Source organism: Kockiozyma suomiensis (genome assembly GCF_038497685.1).
Source record: "Kockiozyma suomiensis strain NRRL Y-17356 unplaced genomic scaffold V2V93scaffold_1, whole genome shotgun sequence".
Taxonomy (NCBI): domain Eukaryota; kingdom Fungi; phylum Ascomycota; class Lipomycetes; order Lipomycetales; family Lipomycetaceae; genus Kockiozyma; species Kockiozyma suomiensis.
In genome coordinates, this window is record NW_027117664.1 from 329,677 (window position 1) to 348,257 (window position 18,581).

Genomic DNA, 18,581 nt, shown 5'->3' on the forward strand with positions numbered 1-18,581 from the left:
TTTTTTTAATTATTTTTATATTTTATCTTTATGGGAGGCTTCTAATATAATATAGATTCTGCATTCGTATAAAAACGTAGTGCCACTGAATTAATCAGAGTTCAAATAACTTTACACAGATGGTGCGGCTTAGTTCAGTAACAAACGAAGATCAGAGCGTCTGCCGACGGGTGTTTTGCATTAAGAATACTATAAGCCTAGATCATTTCAGAATGGCTGATTTCTCACACCTAGTTGTAGGTGCCGGGATTGTTGGTCTGTCAGTTGCATCGCGACTGGCAGCTAGGACAGGAACTGCGGTATTAGTTGTCGAAAGGCACTCAGCATTTGGAACGGAGACGTCGGCGCGCAATTCGGAGGTGATTCACGCTGGACTGTATTATCCTCCTGAGTCTTTGAAAACCAAGCTATGTATTCGGGGTAAAAATATGATGTATGATATGGCTGATAGAATACCGGGAATTTCGTATCGGCGGTGTGGTAAAGCCGCCCCATCTAGTTAACTTAACATACGGAGCATTTAAAATTAGCATGCTGATCTGTCAACTTTCTGTTAGGAAAATGGATCATTGCGCAAAGCGAACAAGAGCAAGCGTACTTGGAAAATATGCATGCGAAAGCTCGTCAACTTGGGGTATGATCTCCTCTGACTTCGAAACGAAATTTATCAAAGATGCATACTCAAAATTATATATAATACAGGTTCCAGCGGAGTTTGTCCCTTTATCGCGAGCTAAAGACATCGAACCAGCTGTGACTGCTCGATCGGCAATTCTCAGTTCTCCATCCACTGGAATAGTATCTTCCCATTCATTGATGGAGTGCCTACTAGGACAATTTGAAAACGATGATGGGATTTTGGCGCTGAATACGACTGTATCCGATATCGAATATGACATGAATCGACAATTATATTCCGTCGAGTTTGAGGCAGATGATGAAAACAGCGAGAAAACAAAGACTGTTCTGAAATTTGAAAAGGTCATAAATGCAGCCGGACATGGTGCACCTGGAGTCTCAAATATGCTGTTGCCAGCTGAACGACATGTGCAAGGCTTTTACGGGAAAGGCTCTTATTTCTCTTACGGTTTATCACAACCAAAGACTCAAAGACTGGTATTCAAACAGCGTTATATTGAATTTTGTGATATAGTTCGCTGAGATGTTTGTCGCATAGATCTATCCTTGTCCTTCAGGACACGCCGGACTAGGTACCCACTTGACGCTTGATCTTGGAGGTCGCGTTCGCTTCGGACCGAATGTAAAATGGGTTCTGTCACCCGACGACCTGACCGCAGATGGGGCGGATCTTGATGAAGTCTACGAGGAGATCAAAAAGTATCTACCCGGCGTCGAAAAATCGGCTTTGGCACCTGATTACGCCGGCATCCGACCAAAGATTACCGGGCCAGATCATAGAGGTTTTACTGATTTTATTATACGCGAGGAGGAAGGATTCCCTGGATTTGTTAATCTTCTTGGAATTGAGAGTCCAGGTAAGTTTTATTTGAATGTTTGGTACGGTAAATATATGATTTTGCTGACTCGGTAACACACAAAGGTCTTACGTCCAGCTTGGCAATTGGAGAGATGGTTGAAAATATGATAGAGTAAGTAGACTAGCACAAGTTGAAAGTACACCATTTTGCATTTGTTGGGGAGCGCTGAATATCGAAAACCGGACACGCAATAGGATATGCCTTATTAAGTAGTTTTTTTTGCGCGCAGTAATGTAAGTGATCTACACAGCACGTTTCTCTAAATGTAATGAAAAAGCGGAGTTATATATATGAATGTGCGGGCTAGGCCAGATTTAGTCGGTAAGAGATTCATAGCGCAGTTCAAGAACGACTGCCGAAGCGGAGCGCAAGCTGTGATGCCGGCTGATAGTCGTCGGAGCAATCACGAGCTCAAACGGCGACTAATTACAAATACCAGCGAGTTATTAAAGGAAAGCCAGATCAGGATGTGCCATAAATCAGTGTTCACGATTTCAAAGGTCGCCGATATCGGCCACGACGCCGCGCAGGTCTCCAGCGACCAATGATTGTTACTCCACCTTGCGCCGCACATTTTAACTTTAAACAATATACGCATTTTGGTATCAAAGGACAATTTTCACGATATTTTCGATATTTACTGCGTTGCGTTCCATTATTTTACTCGTAGACATGGTGGATATAAACAGTGCTGTCCGAATAGTGTTGTTTTTCCTTTATATGGTGTTTAGTGACGACATCCCCGCTCCGCCGATGTAGAGGATGAACCCTTTTCCGCTGAGTAGCTCGGCTCTAATTCCGGATACTTTTATATGTAGCTTGCTACCCGAGTGCGCAAACTTGTAGGAGTCGTTCAATCGCGGCACCCCACTTCATGGATTATATTATGGGCTTCGTATCTTTACTGGCTATTTCCTGAGCGGACATACTGAACATCTCCGCAGCTTCGTCTAAGATAATGACAATGTCCAAAAATTCAAATACAAGCAACCTCGTTCCGCACCTGAGAGCCGCATCTTTAACTCCGATTAGTCATGGCGACAACAACCATTCAAGTAGCCAAGCGCTAGATGAAGACCATGTGACACAATTCGAGAGAACAGAAGACGAAGAAAGTGCTGTTGGAGATGAAGTGCTGGATATGCAGGAGCTGGCTTCTCCGGCTCTTGTCCTCGAGCCAGCTTCGCCGCAGGTTCTCGATTTAGCAGAATCGAAAGTTAGCTATAATGAAGTTGCTCCAAGCGAAAGTAACGCCAAGACGCCAAAGAGACGAAAGCCGATTGGGAATCTTCATAGATTCTGTTTAATCAAAGAGCTGGAAGATCCTTTTGAGTACTCACGTGGCGTGAAGTATCTGCTTCTTCTCATCTTTGCTTTTGCCGGAATGGTTCCAGCAATGGGCTCTGCTATATTTTTTCCGGCAGTGAACGATATCTCTGCCGAGTTTGATACCACTTTGACAGTTATTAATGTATGGATATTCTAGATATAGCTATAGATACTATTGCTAATTATCATCATTTTCAGTTGTGTGTTGGTTTTTTTATGATCTCGCTTGGTGTATTCCCATTATGGTGGAGTTACTTTTCAGAAATAGGAGGTCGCCGTGGTGTCTACTTATCATCCTTTGTTTTATTTATCTGTATGTGCGCTATCGGTTCACTATCATGCTCTCTGACTTAAATTATCTCTAGTGTTCAATATCGGATGCGCCTTGGCAAAGAATATCACAATGCTGATCGTATTTCGAATTCTTGCTGGTGGCGCCGCCGCCTCTTCTCAAACAGTTGCTGCGGGAGCGATTGGAGATATTTTTAGGCCGACAGAAAGAGGCAGAGCCAATGGATATTTTTATCTTGGTCCGCTCTGTGGTCCGATGATTGCTGTAAGTAGAAACCTGAAATATGTCTACAAATTATCGTTTTAACCAATTTCTTAAATCAATAGCCGATCATTTCGGGCGCCTTGGTTGACAGATGGGGATGGCGATCTACTCAGTACTATCTGATGATTCTCGGTTCTGGCGTTCTGATCATGATGTTTTTCTTTCTGCCGGAAACTCTACGGCCTCAGGTCACACCCGCTCATATTCAAGAGAAGAGAAGGGAGCTCAAAGAGAAAAGCAAGGCGCATTATTATAGCAAAGAGTTTTTTGAGTTTTTTTTGGGGCCTTTTAAAGCATTTAAACTACTTAAGTATCCGAGTTTTGTGTTTGCAATTGCATACAACAGTTTGGTGTACGGATGCGTGTATATGTAAGTTATCATGATGCTGTACATCAGCCGGATGAATGCTAACAGTTTACGATAGGATCAATACAACTATCTCGGATTTATATAGTCATGACCCATACAATTTTAATTCTGTGATTACTGGACTATTATATTTGCCAAATGGCTTGGGCACTTTTTTAGGTAGTATAATAGGTGGAAAGTGGAGCGATCTAATTATCAAAAAGTCAATTAAGAGGAATAACGGAAAGCTAGTACCGGAAGCTAGACTAGCTGAAAACATGGTGTTTGCAGGACTTTGTATCTCCGTTGGGATGATTTTATTTGGATGGGCGGCTGATAAGCGGATCTTTTGGTTTGTGCCGGTAAGTCGAGATTGCTAAGATATGCAATGTATGAGCCAAAGTTAATCTTTTCTTTTGTCGTTTAGGTTGTTGGAACATTCATTTTTGGCTTTGGATCACTTATCGTGTTTTCAACGACTTTGACTTTTCTGGTCGATTCTATGCCACAGCGTCGCAGTGCAGCGGTGTCTATAAGTACATGTAAGAGATACATACAATCACTAATGTTGATGAAAGCTTAACTGATAACCTTTTCATTTTGCAGTTATTCGCTGCACCACTGCTGGCGTGAGCTCATTCATCACGATTCCACTTATAGACGGTATGGGGATTGGATGGCTTTTTACTATGATGACAATTCTTACTGCTCTTTTTGTTGTGTTACAATTCTATGTTAAGCGCAAAGGCGCAGAGTGGCGTGCCAAAATGGTTGGTATGGAGGTTGGTTAAGTATAAGATCTGTTTGTTTGAAAATTATTATAAGAAGGGTGCAAAGAGGGTACATTGCGTATTGGAGACGGTTATTCTGATGAGCTGATATCAGGAATGCGCATCAAATACAAGATCATGAAATAGTTAGTTATTTCAATTGCATAGCGGGTCTTTGTAAATGCAAACTAAATTTTATTGTAAGACAGCGCTCTTCCGGTGCATGCTTACGCAGATTTTATATGGCATATGTCTAAAACAATTGGTGCATAGACAACTACCCGGAAACCTTAAATTATAGACTTTCTACTATGTTCTGCGAAAAGGCGTGCGTTCGGCAATTTTGTCAGGGATTTAATCAAGAGGATATGGCACATCTATAGACTAAAAAACTATGATGTATTTTAATATGATTTGAAGTGGATATATGGGCATAGAGTGACTATTCTAGCAGCTAATCATGTACAGCTCAGGGATCGCTCCAGACCTTTAAACCTTCTTTAAAACTTTAAATAAATTCTTCTGGACAAGTTACAAAGCGTTCACAAAGCGTTCAATGTAGTATCACAGCTCAGAAAGGTAACATTTGACGAGATGAGTAGTAATTAGCACTATGCATATTTGGGTTTGCAACAGTTTGGTGTATTATTGGGGTACCAAAGGCCAAGACAGCAGATGGATAGTCGGTCACACGTGCTATCGCGATCCGGTAAATTGAAGTTTAATTTGCATATATAATCCGGACTCATCGCTAGATTTTTTCCGCGCGTATCCTGCCCTTCCCCCTTCGCCACAACCCCTGCTGCTCCTGCTGGTGTAGAACACCTGCGTTCGATTCGAATTTTACTCAATGGTTACTACTAAATCATGCTGTGAAGCAAGTGTTCCTGAGAGCTCTGCCAACTCGGAACAGTCAAAGGCACACTGCTGTAGCGACGATAAGCACGATAAGCAGCATGAAGTGTGCAGCGATGCAGATGACGATTGTTGCAGTTCCCACGACGACTGCTGTGGTTCTGAGAAAGATGAGTGCTGCAAGTCTACTGATGGCTGTTGCGATTCTGATGCAGAGAATGATCATGACGACGGTTGCTGCGGAAGCGACGAGGAGATAGATGGCTGCTGTGATAGTGACGGGGAAGATGCTTGCTGTGACGACCACGCACCGTTGGCATCTCATGGACTACACTCTGAACAAGAAGACGATTGCTGCTCTGGCTGTCCAAAGGAGGATAATTGCTGTTCTAAGAACAATCACGAAGACGATTGTTGCGCTGACGTTCAAAAGACCGATAATCATGCTAAAAATGGTCATGACTTCTGTGCTTCAGAGTCGAAGGATCATAGCCTGACTGCTGGCCATTTAAAGGAGCTCGACATTGATAATACTAAGACTGAGCAAAAAGTTTGCCATAGCCATGACTCTCACAAGCATGCTCATGATACTATTGATCATTTTCACCACCCAAAACCATTGAAAGTTGCCGTACCATGCTGTCTTCCGCCTGATGAACCGCCTTCTTCTAGCAGCGATGATCTAGCCAGCTCTGTAACTTGTTGCTCTGGATCTTCTGCTCTTGAACTAGCGCCTCTTGACCATAAGGTTTTACGACTTCGTCCTTCGAAAGGCAGTAAGACTGAAGTTGATTGTTCCTGTGATGGTATGTATTCAATACCTGTGCTATTTAGAGATTCCTATTAACAATCAATAGATGAGTGTGTTGATCGCTTAGCCAAAGCATTGTGCGATAGCGAATGCAAGCGCGAAGATTTTTGTAAGTATATATATATTTGTTCTTGTTGAATTTCAGATACTACGTTTCTGACGAGTAATATAGCTAGTTGCACAACTCATGAGTCTATTGCCAGTCACTATTCCAACTTTTTGCAAAACCAGCGTGAACTTCTCCGTCGCTGCTTATGTTCAGTTGTTGGCGAACTGGGGATGAATACCGATTGTTGCGCCTCAAAGGGGCCGTATTCGTTTTTGTACCCCATGGCTTCGGCTCCTAGACCACAGGAGACAAGTCGCCTTCGTCGTCGTCGTCGCCATGGTGGTCAGCATCATAACCATCATCTTCATGACGATCATCAAGTCCATCATGTATCTCATAAGGAACATCATCATGACGCTCACGACGGGCATCATCACGACGCTCACGATGGACATCATCATGATGCTCATGACGGACATCGCCATGTCCATCATCGTCGTCACTCTCACGGACACGTCCATGCTCACGGTGCGCATGATCATGGTGATATAGAGATGGAGCATAAAGAGATCTCTTATGTCTCAGAGAAGAAAATCGACTACGATATTGAATCCAGCTCCGTCGAAGCATTGTCCCTTTCTATACACGGAATGACTTGCTCTTCTTGTGAAAAGAAAGCATTCCGCACTCTTCAGAAAACCTCCGGAGTCACCAATGTCTCTGTCAATTTTCTTTTTGGCAAAGGCTCGGTCGATTTTTACCCTCATTTGACATCTGCAAAGGTAATATGCGCAGAATTGCAACGTCAAACTGGATTCAAGGCCTCGGTGCTACGTACCAATGAAACTGAGTTTTACTTTTTATCAACCCGCGAATGTGACGGAGAAGGCGTTCAGAAAATTTCGGACAGTCTCTGGAAAGTCAACTATGATCCTGTGGCTATTAATGTGCGCGATAAGGTGACAGCATTGGGTCTTCGGGTTGAGGATATTGTTCCAAATACAGAAAGCCAAGATGATATATCTGATTGGAAATTGTTTGGCATTACAATCGATCTCGAGACCAGAAACCAATTCGTGCAGTTTGCCATGGCTTTGATTGCAACGATTCCAATTTTGGTGCTTTCTTGGGGAACATTTTCTGAGAGCACGGATCTCTCGAGGGCTATAGCAATGCTTGTTCTTGCTACCGTTATTCAAGTTGTTTGCGCCCGTAAAATCTATATGTCTGTATATTTTACGATTCGTCATGGGTTTGCATTAGACTCTGACTGCTTGGTGGCTTTGTCTACATCTGTTGCATATTTGTATTCAGTTATAGTCTTTATTCTTCATCGCGTTGGCCAAATGGAGGACGAGAAGGAGCTATATGAATCATCATCTCTTTTGCTTACTCTTGTTTTGTTTGGAAAAGTCATCACTGCTATGATTCGCCGTACGGCGGCTGATCAGGTGAAATTTGATGTCTATCAACCTACCACGATGCATTTGGAAGCCTACTCAGATTTGTCATCTGTTCCAGCCTCTTTAATCACCTATGGAGATAGAATCATTTTACAGCCTGGCGAACAAGCTGTTACTGACGGGATTGTTGTGTCAGGATCTGGTGAGTTTGACGAGTCGCATGTTACCGGAGAGTCACTTCCGGTGCTGAAGAAACGAGGCAAGGAAGTTTTGGCTGGTGCACAGCTTGTGTCTGGTAATCCTGTGGTATTTCGGGCGACTAGACTTGTTCCTGAGAACTCGGTTTCGAATCTCAAGGTTCTTGTAAACTCAGTCTCTTCATTCCGAACTAAGCAAAGTGATATTGTTGAAGCGATCGCTAAATACTTGACTCCGGTCATGGTCGTTATTTCATGCGGTGTGTTTTTAATCTGGGCGCTTGTTGACTCTCAAGGTACCCGGCAATGGTCAGGATCAAAGAGCACTTCGGATGCAATCACATACGCAATTGCCACTCTTGCAGTTTCATGCCCATGTGCTCTTGTCTTGGTAATTCCTCTTGTCTTGTCTATTGGAGTCGCTGTCGGCAAAAAGTCATATGGAGTTTTACTCAAGACGGCAGAGCCAACTGAAATTGCGCGTCACATAAAGCATGTCGTATTTGATAAGACCGGAACTTTGACAATGGATACACTAGGTGTAAAATCTGCATGGATCAATGAAACGACTTTATATCCGGTACGTGGTCTCATCAGGTCGGTTGTGGCTGAGAATAAACACCCCATTTCTCGTGCGGTCGCTGCTTATATGGTTGATTATGAATCTGAAAAAGATTCAGAAAAGTATGAGTATCCAGTTGGTGAGATTGAGAATGTGGTTGGGTCAGGTGTCAAAACAACATTCAAGAATCCGGTCTCGGGAAAATCCAAGATTCTCCTTTGCGGAAAGCCTGCATTTGTCGGTGCTTCCTCTTCGGATGATCGTATTTCCAAACTCTTAAAAGAAGGCTCATCTCTGTTTTGCGTTGCTGTTGAGAAAGGTCCTATTTTAGCAATATTTGGTATCGCTTCAACGTTACAGCCAAACAGTGCGCGCGTCGTTCAAACACTGCAACAACGCAATATCACTGTGCATGTTCTCAGTGGCGACACTAGTGCTGCTGTATCTGCGGTTTGCGTCGAACTTGGTATCACTGATTTCCAAGCAGACACGTCTCCCGAAGGTAAGTTAGACTACATCACAAATCTTCAAACGTCTGGCACTGGAAAAGTTCTCTTCTGCGGAGACGGAGCGAATGACGCTCTTGCGCTGGCGGCTGCCGATATCGGAGTCAGCATGACTCCAGAAGGAATCACTCTGGCTTCAGCTGACGCCTGTGTGTTAACTGGTGACATTGCTGGAGTTTTGCGCTTACTCGATCTAGCCCGTCAGGTTCGTATCCGGATCTTGATTGGTGTAATTTGGGCTTTGGGATATAACTTTTTTGCAATCCTGATGGTATCGGGCGCGTTTGTGAAGGTTCATGTTGGACCTGCGTGGGCGGGCGTTAGCGAGGTCATTAGTCTTGTGCCAGTGTTTTTAGTGGCTATGTCTGCCAAACTGGCCCAGGCGAGCATTTGAGCTTGTGGGATGCAATAGTTGCTGAGAGTAGAGCAGAAGTGAGAGAGCAGAGCAGAAGCTAGAGAGCAGAGCAGAAGTGAGAGTTTGTTTTGTTTTGTTTTGTTGCGTGAAATCTGTTTATATTTTAGTATGTGAGACTAGACTCAGTATTTGAGATATTGCGTGAGATTCCTATTTAAACCTATAGAGGATCTGATATTTTTTGGCAAGCGGAATAGTTATATAAAATCATAAAAACCAAAAAAAAAACAGAAAGGGAATTTTGTAATTTTACAGAACAGTTACGAATACTGGAAAAAGATATTGCCCACTCTCAACGCACTGAACTAATCCGTATGCGATATAAACTAAACAATCAAAATCAGCCGTATTCTGTAAATGAATTATCTATAGTGGATTACTGTCTAGGTCATAGAGACGAGGCAATGTCATCAAACTCGGACGCATTAATTTTAGTTGATTCGGTCGATCTTCTAATCTCCGACACCCCGCCGTCGAATAAACGGACTACCCCTATCATATAAATTCATTTATACTCCCATTTCTTCTTTACAAGTATCAGACATTATATCACGGACAAACTATTCTCACTACATATGTCACAGCCTTATCAACACCGTATCCTGTTTATTATGTTTATGATCATTTAATTTACTATCCCAGTTTTATTTACATATAACCTCATCAACATAATTCAAAGCGCCGAATGTCGCCTGCTGTCTCCAGAAAAAGAGGCAAACACGTCCCTCGCAAATTCATTTCCCTCAGCCGAGGTGCTCTTGTGTGAATCAAACATCTCGCTCCCTCGGCGATCAAAGCTCATCACACGGCACTGCAAATTCCGCGCGCGATATTTCTCACCCAACGAGCGAAGAATCAACGCCATTTTCACAGATACTCCCCAGACCCACGTATCATCCAACAAGTCTGAACAGAATTCAACTATAGCTGCCGCCAGCGACAGACTAGACCTGAATTGAGTAGAGGATGACTGTTGATGACCCTGCGGCGTCTGCGCATCAACATTTACTATTATGTCATCCTTCAAAATATTTGCATCGCGCAAAAGAATTTGAATGCGTTTAAGAATCGATAGTTCAGAGGCTGTCGGTACATATCCTGACATGGCAGTGCGGATCTCAATCTCATGCAGCCAGCGCGATAGAAACAAGTCTACATCAAATCAGTAAGCATATTCAAAGTTTGTTAGAAAATAAGGGATTGTGCTTACTTGAGTCCCATCCACACAGAGCATGTTCGACATTCCAGTACACCGGTGCTAGTCGTTTGACCATAGTCGGTCCGGCACGCACTTGCACTTCCAGTCCCAAAACTGCCTCCTCCAGAGCTTTATCTACCAACGACCCCATTTCAGGCTTTGCATCCAGAAATTCTTCAAGGGCGTCATCCATATTAGCTTTGAGCTCCGGGTCACATAGAAGACTGTTCAATACACTCGATGATTTGAACAATCTGATTTGCATTACTCGTACCAAAGAGCATGAGTTGAAAATCATTGGCGACACAGGCACTCCAGCAACACCCGGAACACGTCTTGCAAATTCAGCCTGTGCAGCTGCCAAGTTCTTGGCAGACTGCGTCAGAATCCGCTCGGCTTGCTGAAATGTGAACAGGCGTAGCTTGTTCAATTCTTGCATGCGGGGAGCTGTTGGAGTATAGCCAACCTGTAACACTTGGTCTGCGGTCCATATGTGATTCATGATGGCGTGCATGACAATGTAAACAGAAAACAATGAGAGAATATGTGGCTTCTCATTGATAACAATTACTCTAGTCGCTGTCTCATCTTCTGTTGTGCTCGCTGTCGATGCAGACGACGGCGAGCTAGAGTTATTGTCTTCATTCATATTGTCGAATGAGTTTGTTGGTTCGAAAAAGGACATAGGCGAAGGAGGACTCTGCATCTTTGAATATTCATCCACTTTGCATGACGGGTCATTCAAAATCGACAAGACGACTTTGTCTATACTCGAAGGCGGCGGACATGAAGGCAATAGAGCTGCCCACTCACTCTCAGACTGAGCATGCCAAAGAGTTTCGCTTTCAGGAAGATATACACCAGTATCGTTGACACGAAGTGGAAGCTGCTGATGGAATGTGATGTTATAGTCCGATAGGACAATAAAGATACCCCAGAAAAGACGATGACAGCTCTCGCGCACAATCCATTCTTTCCATGAACTTGTCACTCTGTCGCGCCGCTTCTTGAGACCAAGAGTGCAGAAGCGAACAAAAAATGCCTGCTCGTCAAGAGCGGTCTGCATTCCTTGGTCATCGCCACTCCAGGCATCGAATCCAGAAAGAATGAGACGAGCCTGAATCAAGCCAAGACGCCGTTCGTCTGGCATAGTTGCTTCGCTAGGAAGTTCTGTGAGAAGCTGGCGCGCCCAGTTCCTCAGCACACGCGCATCCTTATGGGCAAGACAATGAACTGCTCCATTGGCAGCCATGACTACGGTCAAGACGGCTGCTGAAACAGCCTCCCATGGATAACTTGAATCTGACTGGTTTGTCGAATGCCGATGCATATTTTGATAATAATCTTTTAGAACTTCGAATTTATAAATCGAAGGATGAATGATTGGGAAATGCAGACTGAAATTTGTGACATATATGGAAAGATAGCGCTGCATGGTTAGAGTGTCGAAAACGAAAATATCGCGAGCGGTGGTACGGCCGGAAAGAAGTGAAATCATTGCGGCACGGCAGTTATCATCGAAAGGCACGATCCAGACATGCTGAGCCCGCGCTGGACGTACAAGACTTGTAGGAGAGATAGGAGGCGGGGTGATTGATATATTTGGAGAGACGTCCACAAATGGCGAGGTCCGAGAAGAGGCTTTGTCATCAACTACTGTTTCGTCATCGGTCGATGGGGTGCACTCGAATTCTGTTCGAAGCCAAGAGGGTGTTGTGGGGATTGAGGCAGAGGCAGCAGAAGCAAAGGGCGGATCATACGCGTTGAACATATCAGGGATACGAAATTGATCGAGAAAGCTCCAGTCCTGCATATTCAAAGCAAACTGCGACGCAGTCGCAGCCACCGCATCTTGAAGATCACGAGTAGGGCTTGAAGATGAGAGAGCAACGGAGGAAGATTCAGGAGCAGACGATTGGAGGTCGAGGATATCAAGAAAAGAGGTGTCTGTCCAGGCTTGCTCAATTTTTTGCTGACTGTCATGTTCAAGCTCTCTCAGCCGTGGCTCTTGTTTGTGTAACGAAGGTTCGGTTTGTGATTGCTGCTGGCCATCGGATGGCTCATGGACTTGCGATGGTTGCTCAGGAGGGTCGACTTCGTTTGGACGGATGATGACTCGCTGGATTACAGATCTCCGTCGCTCTTTGCGTTTTGTGCGGGTTCCATCACACATGCGACGGTGGCGAACGAGCAAGTCCTTGCGCGTGAATCCTCGCTCGCAAACAGTGCAGACAAATGGACGCTCAGCAGTATGAGACCGCTCATGTCGCGTAAGGTGCTCGCCACGTTTGAACGAGACTTGGCAGTGTCTACAGACAAACTGCTTTCGTGGCCGGCGCGAGTTCGAGTCCAGAGCAGCGCCGAGTTGGAGGACAGCCTGCATGGAGGCGAAGGAAGACGCAGCGACCGAGGCCGAAGCCGTTGATGCAGAGAAGGCTTGGACAATCGTCATGTCTGGTTTAGCTGGAGCTGGAGAACTGGGAAGAGGATACGAAGAAGAGAGAATATGCCTGGACCGGAAATGCGGGGGAGGCTCAAACGCTTATCGCTGACCAATGCAAGAAAAAATTGCAGCTGTGGGACACCTATCCGTTTAGAACGCTATTTAGTAACTAGTCCCTTGCCCTGTTTATATCCCCCACACACTGCAATCAGACAGCATACATGTCGTATTCGCATATATGAAGCCTTCAACTCCCATAAGCCCTGTTTCTTGCTCAGAACCTGCTTCTTCCTCCAGTCAGAGCCTACAGAGCCTGCAGAGCCCCTTGGGGACCGCTCTCCACTACAAATCCCGAAATCCCCACTTTCCCCGCAACTGGTCGAGCCCGCAGCCACTATGGCTCGTGACTGGCTGTGATTCACCAATAGAGCGACTGTTAAAGTTGCCAGGATTGTGACTCACGTGACTGGCGTGTGCAGCCAGCTGGTTTTTCAGCGAATACGTGGTGCCGCGCTATACGCGATTAGCTATTCGACGAATGTAGAACCTACAGTGCCGCCAGCAGGTAAGGCCTCTGCTTGAGGTCTGCAAATAGAATAACATGTACATCTACTCCATTGATCACAACCTGAAGTACAAATCAATTAAATAAATCAAAACAAATAATCACTGCATCGCAAAAGATAGACTCAACAAAACAAGACAACCCAGACACCCTTTTCTCAGGATGATTCATTCATCTTAGTGCTCTCCGCGCTGTTTCAAAATCCTCATCTGTGATTCCAGACTTTGCACACATTGCCCTAAACAACCCGTCTTCCTTCCGAAATAACTCTTCTGGTGGGCCAAATTCGGCTACGTTGCCGGCGTCAAGCACTAGAATTTTATCATAACCGATAATCGTCTTGAGACGATGCGCAATACATAAAATCGTGCAATGTCCAAATTCGCGTACGATTACCTGCTGGATTTTGGCGTCGGTCTGGTAATCTACCGACGACGTCGCCTCGTCGAGCACCAGAATCTGGAAATTACGCACAAGCGCGCGAGCAAGAGATAGAAGCTGTCGCTCGCCGAGCGAAAAGTTGAGGCCTTCATCATCAACCGCCTGATCAAGATGGAACTTTCCGTTACTTTGACTCGTAGTACCGCTTCCTTTATTCTTTTCGTTGTATTCGTCTGCAGAGTCGACATCTCCAAGTAAACCAGAGCGTCTGAGTGCATCCCACAGCTGCGCATCCGTGTAATGATCGAACGGATCCAGATTTGATCGGATAGTGCCCCTGAACAAAACAGGATCTTGAGGAATAATAGCAAGTTTCGATCGCAAATCATGTAGGCCAATTTTTGAAATATCAACTCCGTCAACCAAAAACTGGCCCTTTGAGATCTCCGCAAGTCTGTACAAGGCAATCATGATTGACGACTTTCCTGCACCTGTGCGCCCACAAATTCCAACTTTCTCACCCCCTTGAATAGATAATGACAGGCCCTTCAGCACATACGGAAGTCCTGGTCGATACTGCAGATAGACATCTTTCATCTCAATCGCTCCATGCTCCGGCCATGTCTCGCGAGGCTTAGTCTCGGCAATTTCATAAGGAGCTTCGCTGGGAAGTTTCGTCATATAATGATATACTCGCTCAGCTGCATTCATATGATTTTCAACGTCCGCCAGCTGCTTAATTACCATGGCAAGCTGCACTGCAATCATCGTACAGTACGACAAAACAAGTCCAATACTTGAGGCGGACAGCCCAGAGAAATGTACTAGAACGGCAAGCAATCCGGCAACGAGAACAAGCGCTATTCCAATTATTCCAAGTCGAATACTCAACCATCTTTGATTCCCTAGAATCATGAACGAGAACCGGTTCATGTAATCGAGCTGCTCCTCCATTCGACGCTTAAAGCGTGCTTGCTCGTTATAGGCGCGAACAGATGCAAGACCAGTCAAAGTCTCTGAAAAATGAGAAAAGACAGTAGATCGAGCATTTGAATCCAATCTCTTGATCTCGACCGCCGACGCACGATAATATGAAGTAAACAGCAAATACAAAAAACAAAGCGGAACAAGCGCAATTGCAAACCAATACAAATAGGCAATAATAAGAATGAGCACACCAATAATACTGGTCACTCCAATCAGATATTGTCTGAATGCATCAGTAAGCGTATTATCCATCGATTCAACATCATTAGAAAATCGATTGATGATTCGGCCAATCGGATTGGTATCAAAAAAGGACATCGGAGCATTCATAACTTTCTGAGTAGCTCTCAAATTCATTTTCACCGAGGCGCGAGACCCAGCTATAATCAAAGTCAGTAATTCTGACAGCTAGTCAATCAGACACACACAGACTTACCAATGGTGGTGATCCACCCTAGCATAAAGAACATAATGGTACATGCCATCCCAAGCATTACATATATTCCAATCTGTAACCACCATCAGCATTAATTTTGACTGCAAAATTCGGGATACTCACATAAAATCCTTTTGATTTGTCAAACCTATCTTGGGTCCAATACGATAGCCACAAATTCGTCACAATCTGAAGCCCAGCAGCAACTCCCGCAAAAGCAGCAATAAGAGGCGCAACACTCCATCCGAAAATAGGACCACCTGCCATTCGGAAATATTCTCGATATACTTCAGACGACACATTATCAGTAGAACGCTCTTCCTTTTTCATAAGCTTGCCATCTGTCGCTCTGCTGGATTTTTCGTTATCATCGTTTTTCTCGTCTAACGTCTCGACATCATCAATCTGTGGAAGTGCAGGGACGTCTTTATCCTCCTCCTCTTCCTCTTCTTCGCCTTTCTGCACGGAACCGTAGGTGGTGAGCTCAGCAAATTCAGGTGTGTTTTCCTTCAACTCATCATAGGTCCCAATAACACATCCACCTTTTCCATTCATAAATAAGATACGATCGGCCTTAGAAAGTACATGCAGTTGATGGGTAGCCAATAGACGTGTCTTGTTTTGCAATATACCACAGAGACAGTTATCGACCAAATTGCGGCCTACATGCGGATCTACTGCCGACAAGACATCATCCAAAATGATAATATCTGAGTCAAAGTACGACGCACGAGCAAGTGAGATTCGAGATTTCTGTCCTCCTGAGATGTTAATTCCTCGTTCACCAATCTCTGTTTGATCCCCTGCAGGCAAAACTGTAATATCGTGTTCCAGCGCGCATGCCTTGATTATCTCCTGATAGCGCGCCTCATCATATTCCCTGCCAAACAAGATATTGTCACGTAGAGTACTATTCTGGATCCACGGCTGCGGACAATATGCAACCTTACCCCCAATCTGAATTGAACCTGATGTCTGTCTCATCTCACCGACAAGAGAAGCGAGAAGTGATGTCTTTCCAGAGCCAATAAACCCAGTAACCACGACGAACTCACCTTTCTCGATGCGGAAATTCAAATTATGCAATCCAGTAAATTTATCACCAGAATCATCTTCTTCAGACAACTCGTCAAGATTCGCACGCTCTTCTTCGATATCAGCATCAGCGCCGATTACGTGCGCTGATTCGAGTGAGATAATTCGACTAAGAGTATTTGCGTTCTCCTCTTTTTCTTTCTCGGGATCATTTGTCTTTTTGGTTTTGCGGGACCAGAACCCGCTTCGCTTCTTTGTCTTTTCGTTCTTTCCCTTTTTACTGCCACCAGGTGGTCCTCGGCCTCCTGGTCCTCCTGGTCCTCCTGGTCCTCCTGGTCCTCCTGGTGGACCACCCCCTGTTAACTTTGCTTTCTTTGCTGCATTTTTTTCTTCCTCAAGACGGCGCTGATATGCCTCTGGATCTTCATCCCACATAAAAGAAGCATTCTCAACCAGGATAGCACAATCAAGATTTTTTTCTGCAACAACTGCTCCGTCTAGTTCTTCGGCCATGAGCATAGACTGGATTCGATTACAAGCCACATATGCATCGGATGCGGTGCTAAGTGCAACAGGGATTAGCATAAGTGGCAATCGCAGCATGTTAAACAAGGCCAAACTAGCAAAGACTTTGGCGGGGTCCATGTTGTGACCAGTGACTGACAATACAACAAACGCTATCATGGAAGAAAAAAGCGGGACAGTCAGCGAGATTGCAAATAAACCGGAGCGGAGAGTGAGCAAGAAGCTAACAATCTTGATCTCTTTAATTCTCACGACGGAAATTTTCTGCAAGTAGGCATTTTCCCACGCAAACAGTTTGACAATACGCATCGAGGTTAGCAATTCTTGGGTTAGCCGAATACGCTGGTCGGTGAAGACTGTCGACTTTACACGACGCCGAGCAATGGTTCGAGTTATAACCGCCAAAACAGGCATAGCTCCAAACAGCAAAGCGATACCGACGAGTGAAGGGTAGCCAATGTTGACTAGCAGAAGCACAAGGCAGATAATGACCGGAACGGGAGCATTAGTCAAGTGGTGGAAAAAAGTGGAAGCGAACTCGACGCGATAAGTATCGGTGGACATCAAGTTTGTAATTTTACCATTTGTGAATTCCAGTCGTTCCTTATTAGAAAGCACTAAAGACTTTCTGTAAAGCGCATTAATCAAAACTGTGCGAGCGTGAGAGCCAAAGCGACCAGTGGTATAAAAGAAAAGCTGCTGGCTAAAGCAAGAAACAGCAATCATCGCAGTCAGACCAATGACTAGACCGATCCCTCGTCCAGTGCTTCCAGTTCCATAAGTGTACTTGTCTGATACCCAATAAATGACTTTACGCGAAAGCTGTGGTGATGTCATTTGAACGATATCGACAATATTGCGATGGATAAATGCCCACCAAAAGTCAGAGGTGAATGTATCATGTAAAGCCCAAAATACAAGGTTCGATTTTTTGCCAGGCTTTGCTTTAGCAATGCGTTTGTCTAGATTTGCTAGAAATAGATCTGTCATCACTTGAGATTCACGCGATGGTTGAACTAATGGGATGTCGTTTTCCTGAATAGGACGCGAGTATCCGACCTAGAGTTTAGCTGTAAGCAAGTAGAGCACATCACATTTGCTTTTTTATAAAAAAACTCTTACTTTCATGATTTCATCCATCCAATTAAACATGAGCTTTCCATACATTGAGCTAGTCGCCTCCGGTGTCATCTTTGGCTCAGTAGGAACAGGAGGTGGATCGATGGGCATGAAGGGTATAATCCATCGTGCGGCACGTATCAAAATGTTGCGCTTGACTGGAGTATTAGATTCGCTATCGTTTCCCTTTACTTTCCCTGAATGAGCTGCATTGTTGTCGAGGGAGGGAGAGTCATCGGACGAGGGAGACGACGAAGAAGAAGCCGAGCCATCAGCCGATTCGGACATTACAAGCCCTACATTCTTTTCATCTATAATAGACGACATTGTACCAGTCCTCCCTCGTAGGTTGCAAAACGACAAAGAATCAAGCAGAGGAGATAACGGAGAATAAATACAGGAGGGTTGCTGACGCGGAAGTAGCGATTGACGCTAGTGAAATCAAAATCGACAAGGTTTAGGCGCGCCACTGCCGACGCACTGTTGAACTTTAATCCAAGCCCTCAGGTCGAAGAAATAGTGTGTAGCTACGGATAATATGCTGAATTATAAGCTGGATTATACGCTGAGCTATTAGCAATTTTCGCGGTC

The 18,581-nt window shown here is 44.6% G+C and overlaps 5 protein-coding genes across 5 annotated transcripts; 3 read left to right on the plus strand and 2 right to left on the minus strand.

The window, feature by feature from the left end:
- The first annotated feature begins 158 nt into the window (after positions 1 to 158).
- On the plus strand, positions 159 to 2,110 carry V2V93DRAFT_362105 (putative FAD-dependent oxidoreductase). Its single transcript, XM_066908277.1, has 5 exons — positions 159 to 480; positions 558 to 634; positions 703 to 1,116; positions 1,178 to 1,496; positions 1,562 to 2,110. The coding sequence occupies exons 1-5, from the start codon at positions 213 to 215 to the stop codon at positions 1,612 to 1,614; spliced, it is 1,131 nt and encodes a 376-aa protein (XP_066768394.1). The 5' UTR covers positions 159 to 212; the 3' UTR covers positions 1,615 to 2,110.
- Positions 2,111 to 2,316: 206 nt separating this feature from the next.
- Positions 2,317 to 4,724, plus strand: V2V93DRAFT_362109 (major facilitator superfamily domain-containing protein). Its single transcript, XM_066908278.1, has 7 exons — positions 2,317 to 2,970; positions 3,027 to 3,141; positions 3,194 to 3,384; positions 3,447 to 3,754; positions 3,810 to 4,095; positions 4,161 to 4,275; positions 4,340 to 4,724. The coding sequence occupies exons 1-7, from the start codon at positions 2,458 to 2,460 to the stop codon at positions 4,522 to 4,524; spliced, it is 1,713 nt and encodes a 570-aa protein (XP_066768395.1). The 5' UTR covers positions 2,317 to 2,457; the 3' UTR covers positions 4,525 to 4,724.
- Positions 4,725 to 5,268: 544 nt separating this feature from the next.
- On the plus strand, positions 5,269 to 9,589 carry V2V93DRAFT_362111 (E1-E2 ATPase-domain-containing protein). Its single transcript, XM_066908279.1, has 3 exons — positions 5,269 to 6,164; positions 6,216 to 6,278; positions 6,342 to 9,589. Exons 1-3 carry the CDS (start codon positions 5,354 to 5,356, stop codon positions 9,278 to 9,280), a joined length of 3,813 nt encoding a protein of 1,270 aa, XP_066768396.1. The 5' UTR covers positions 5,269 to 5,353; the 3' UTR covers positions 9,281 to 9,589.
- A 377-nt stretch (positions 9,590 to 9,966) lies between these two features.
- V2V93DRAFT_6968 (uncharacterized protein) lies at positions 9,967 to 13,065 on the minus strand. Its single transcript, XM_066912768.1, has 2 exons — positions 10,512 to 13,065; positions 9,967 to 10,453 (listed from the first exon to the last, which is right to left on the minus strand). Exons 1-2 carry the CDS (start codon positions 12,949 to 12,951, stop codon positions 9,975 to 9,977), a joined length of 2,919 nt encoding a protein of 972 aa, XP_066768397.1. The 5' UTR covers positions 12,952 to 13,065; the 3' UTR covers positions 9,967 to 9,974.
- Positions 13,066 to 13,354: 289 nt separating this feature from the next.
- Positions 13,355 to 18,450, minus strand: V2V93DRAFT_6926 (P-loop containing nucleoside triphosphate hydrolase protein). The gene is made up of 4 exons (XM_066912767.1): positions 17,994 to 18,450; positions 15,435 to 17,930; positions 15,312 to 15,384; positions 13,355 to 15,255 (listed from the first exon to the last, which is right to left on the minus strand). Exons 1-4 carry the CDS (start codon positions 18,315 to 18,317, stop codon positions 13,679 to 13,681), a joined length of 4,470 nt encoding a protein of 1,489 aa, XP_066768398.1. The 5' UTR covers positions 18,318 to 18,450; the 3' UTR covers positions 13,355 to 13,678.
- Positions 18,451 to 18,581: the final 131 nt, after the last annotated feature.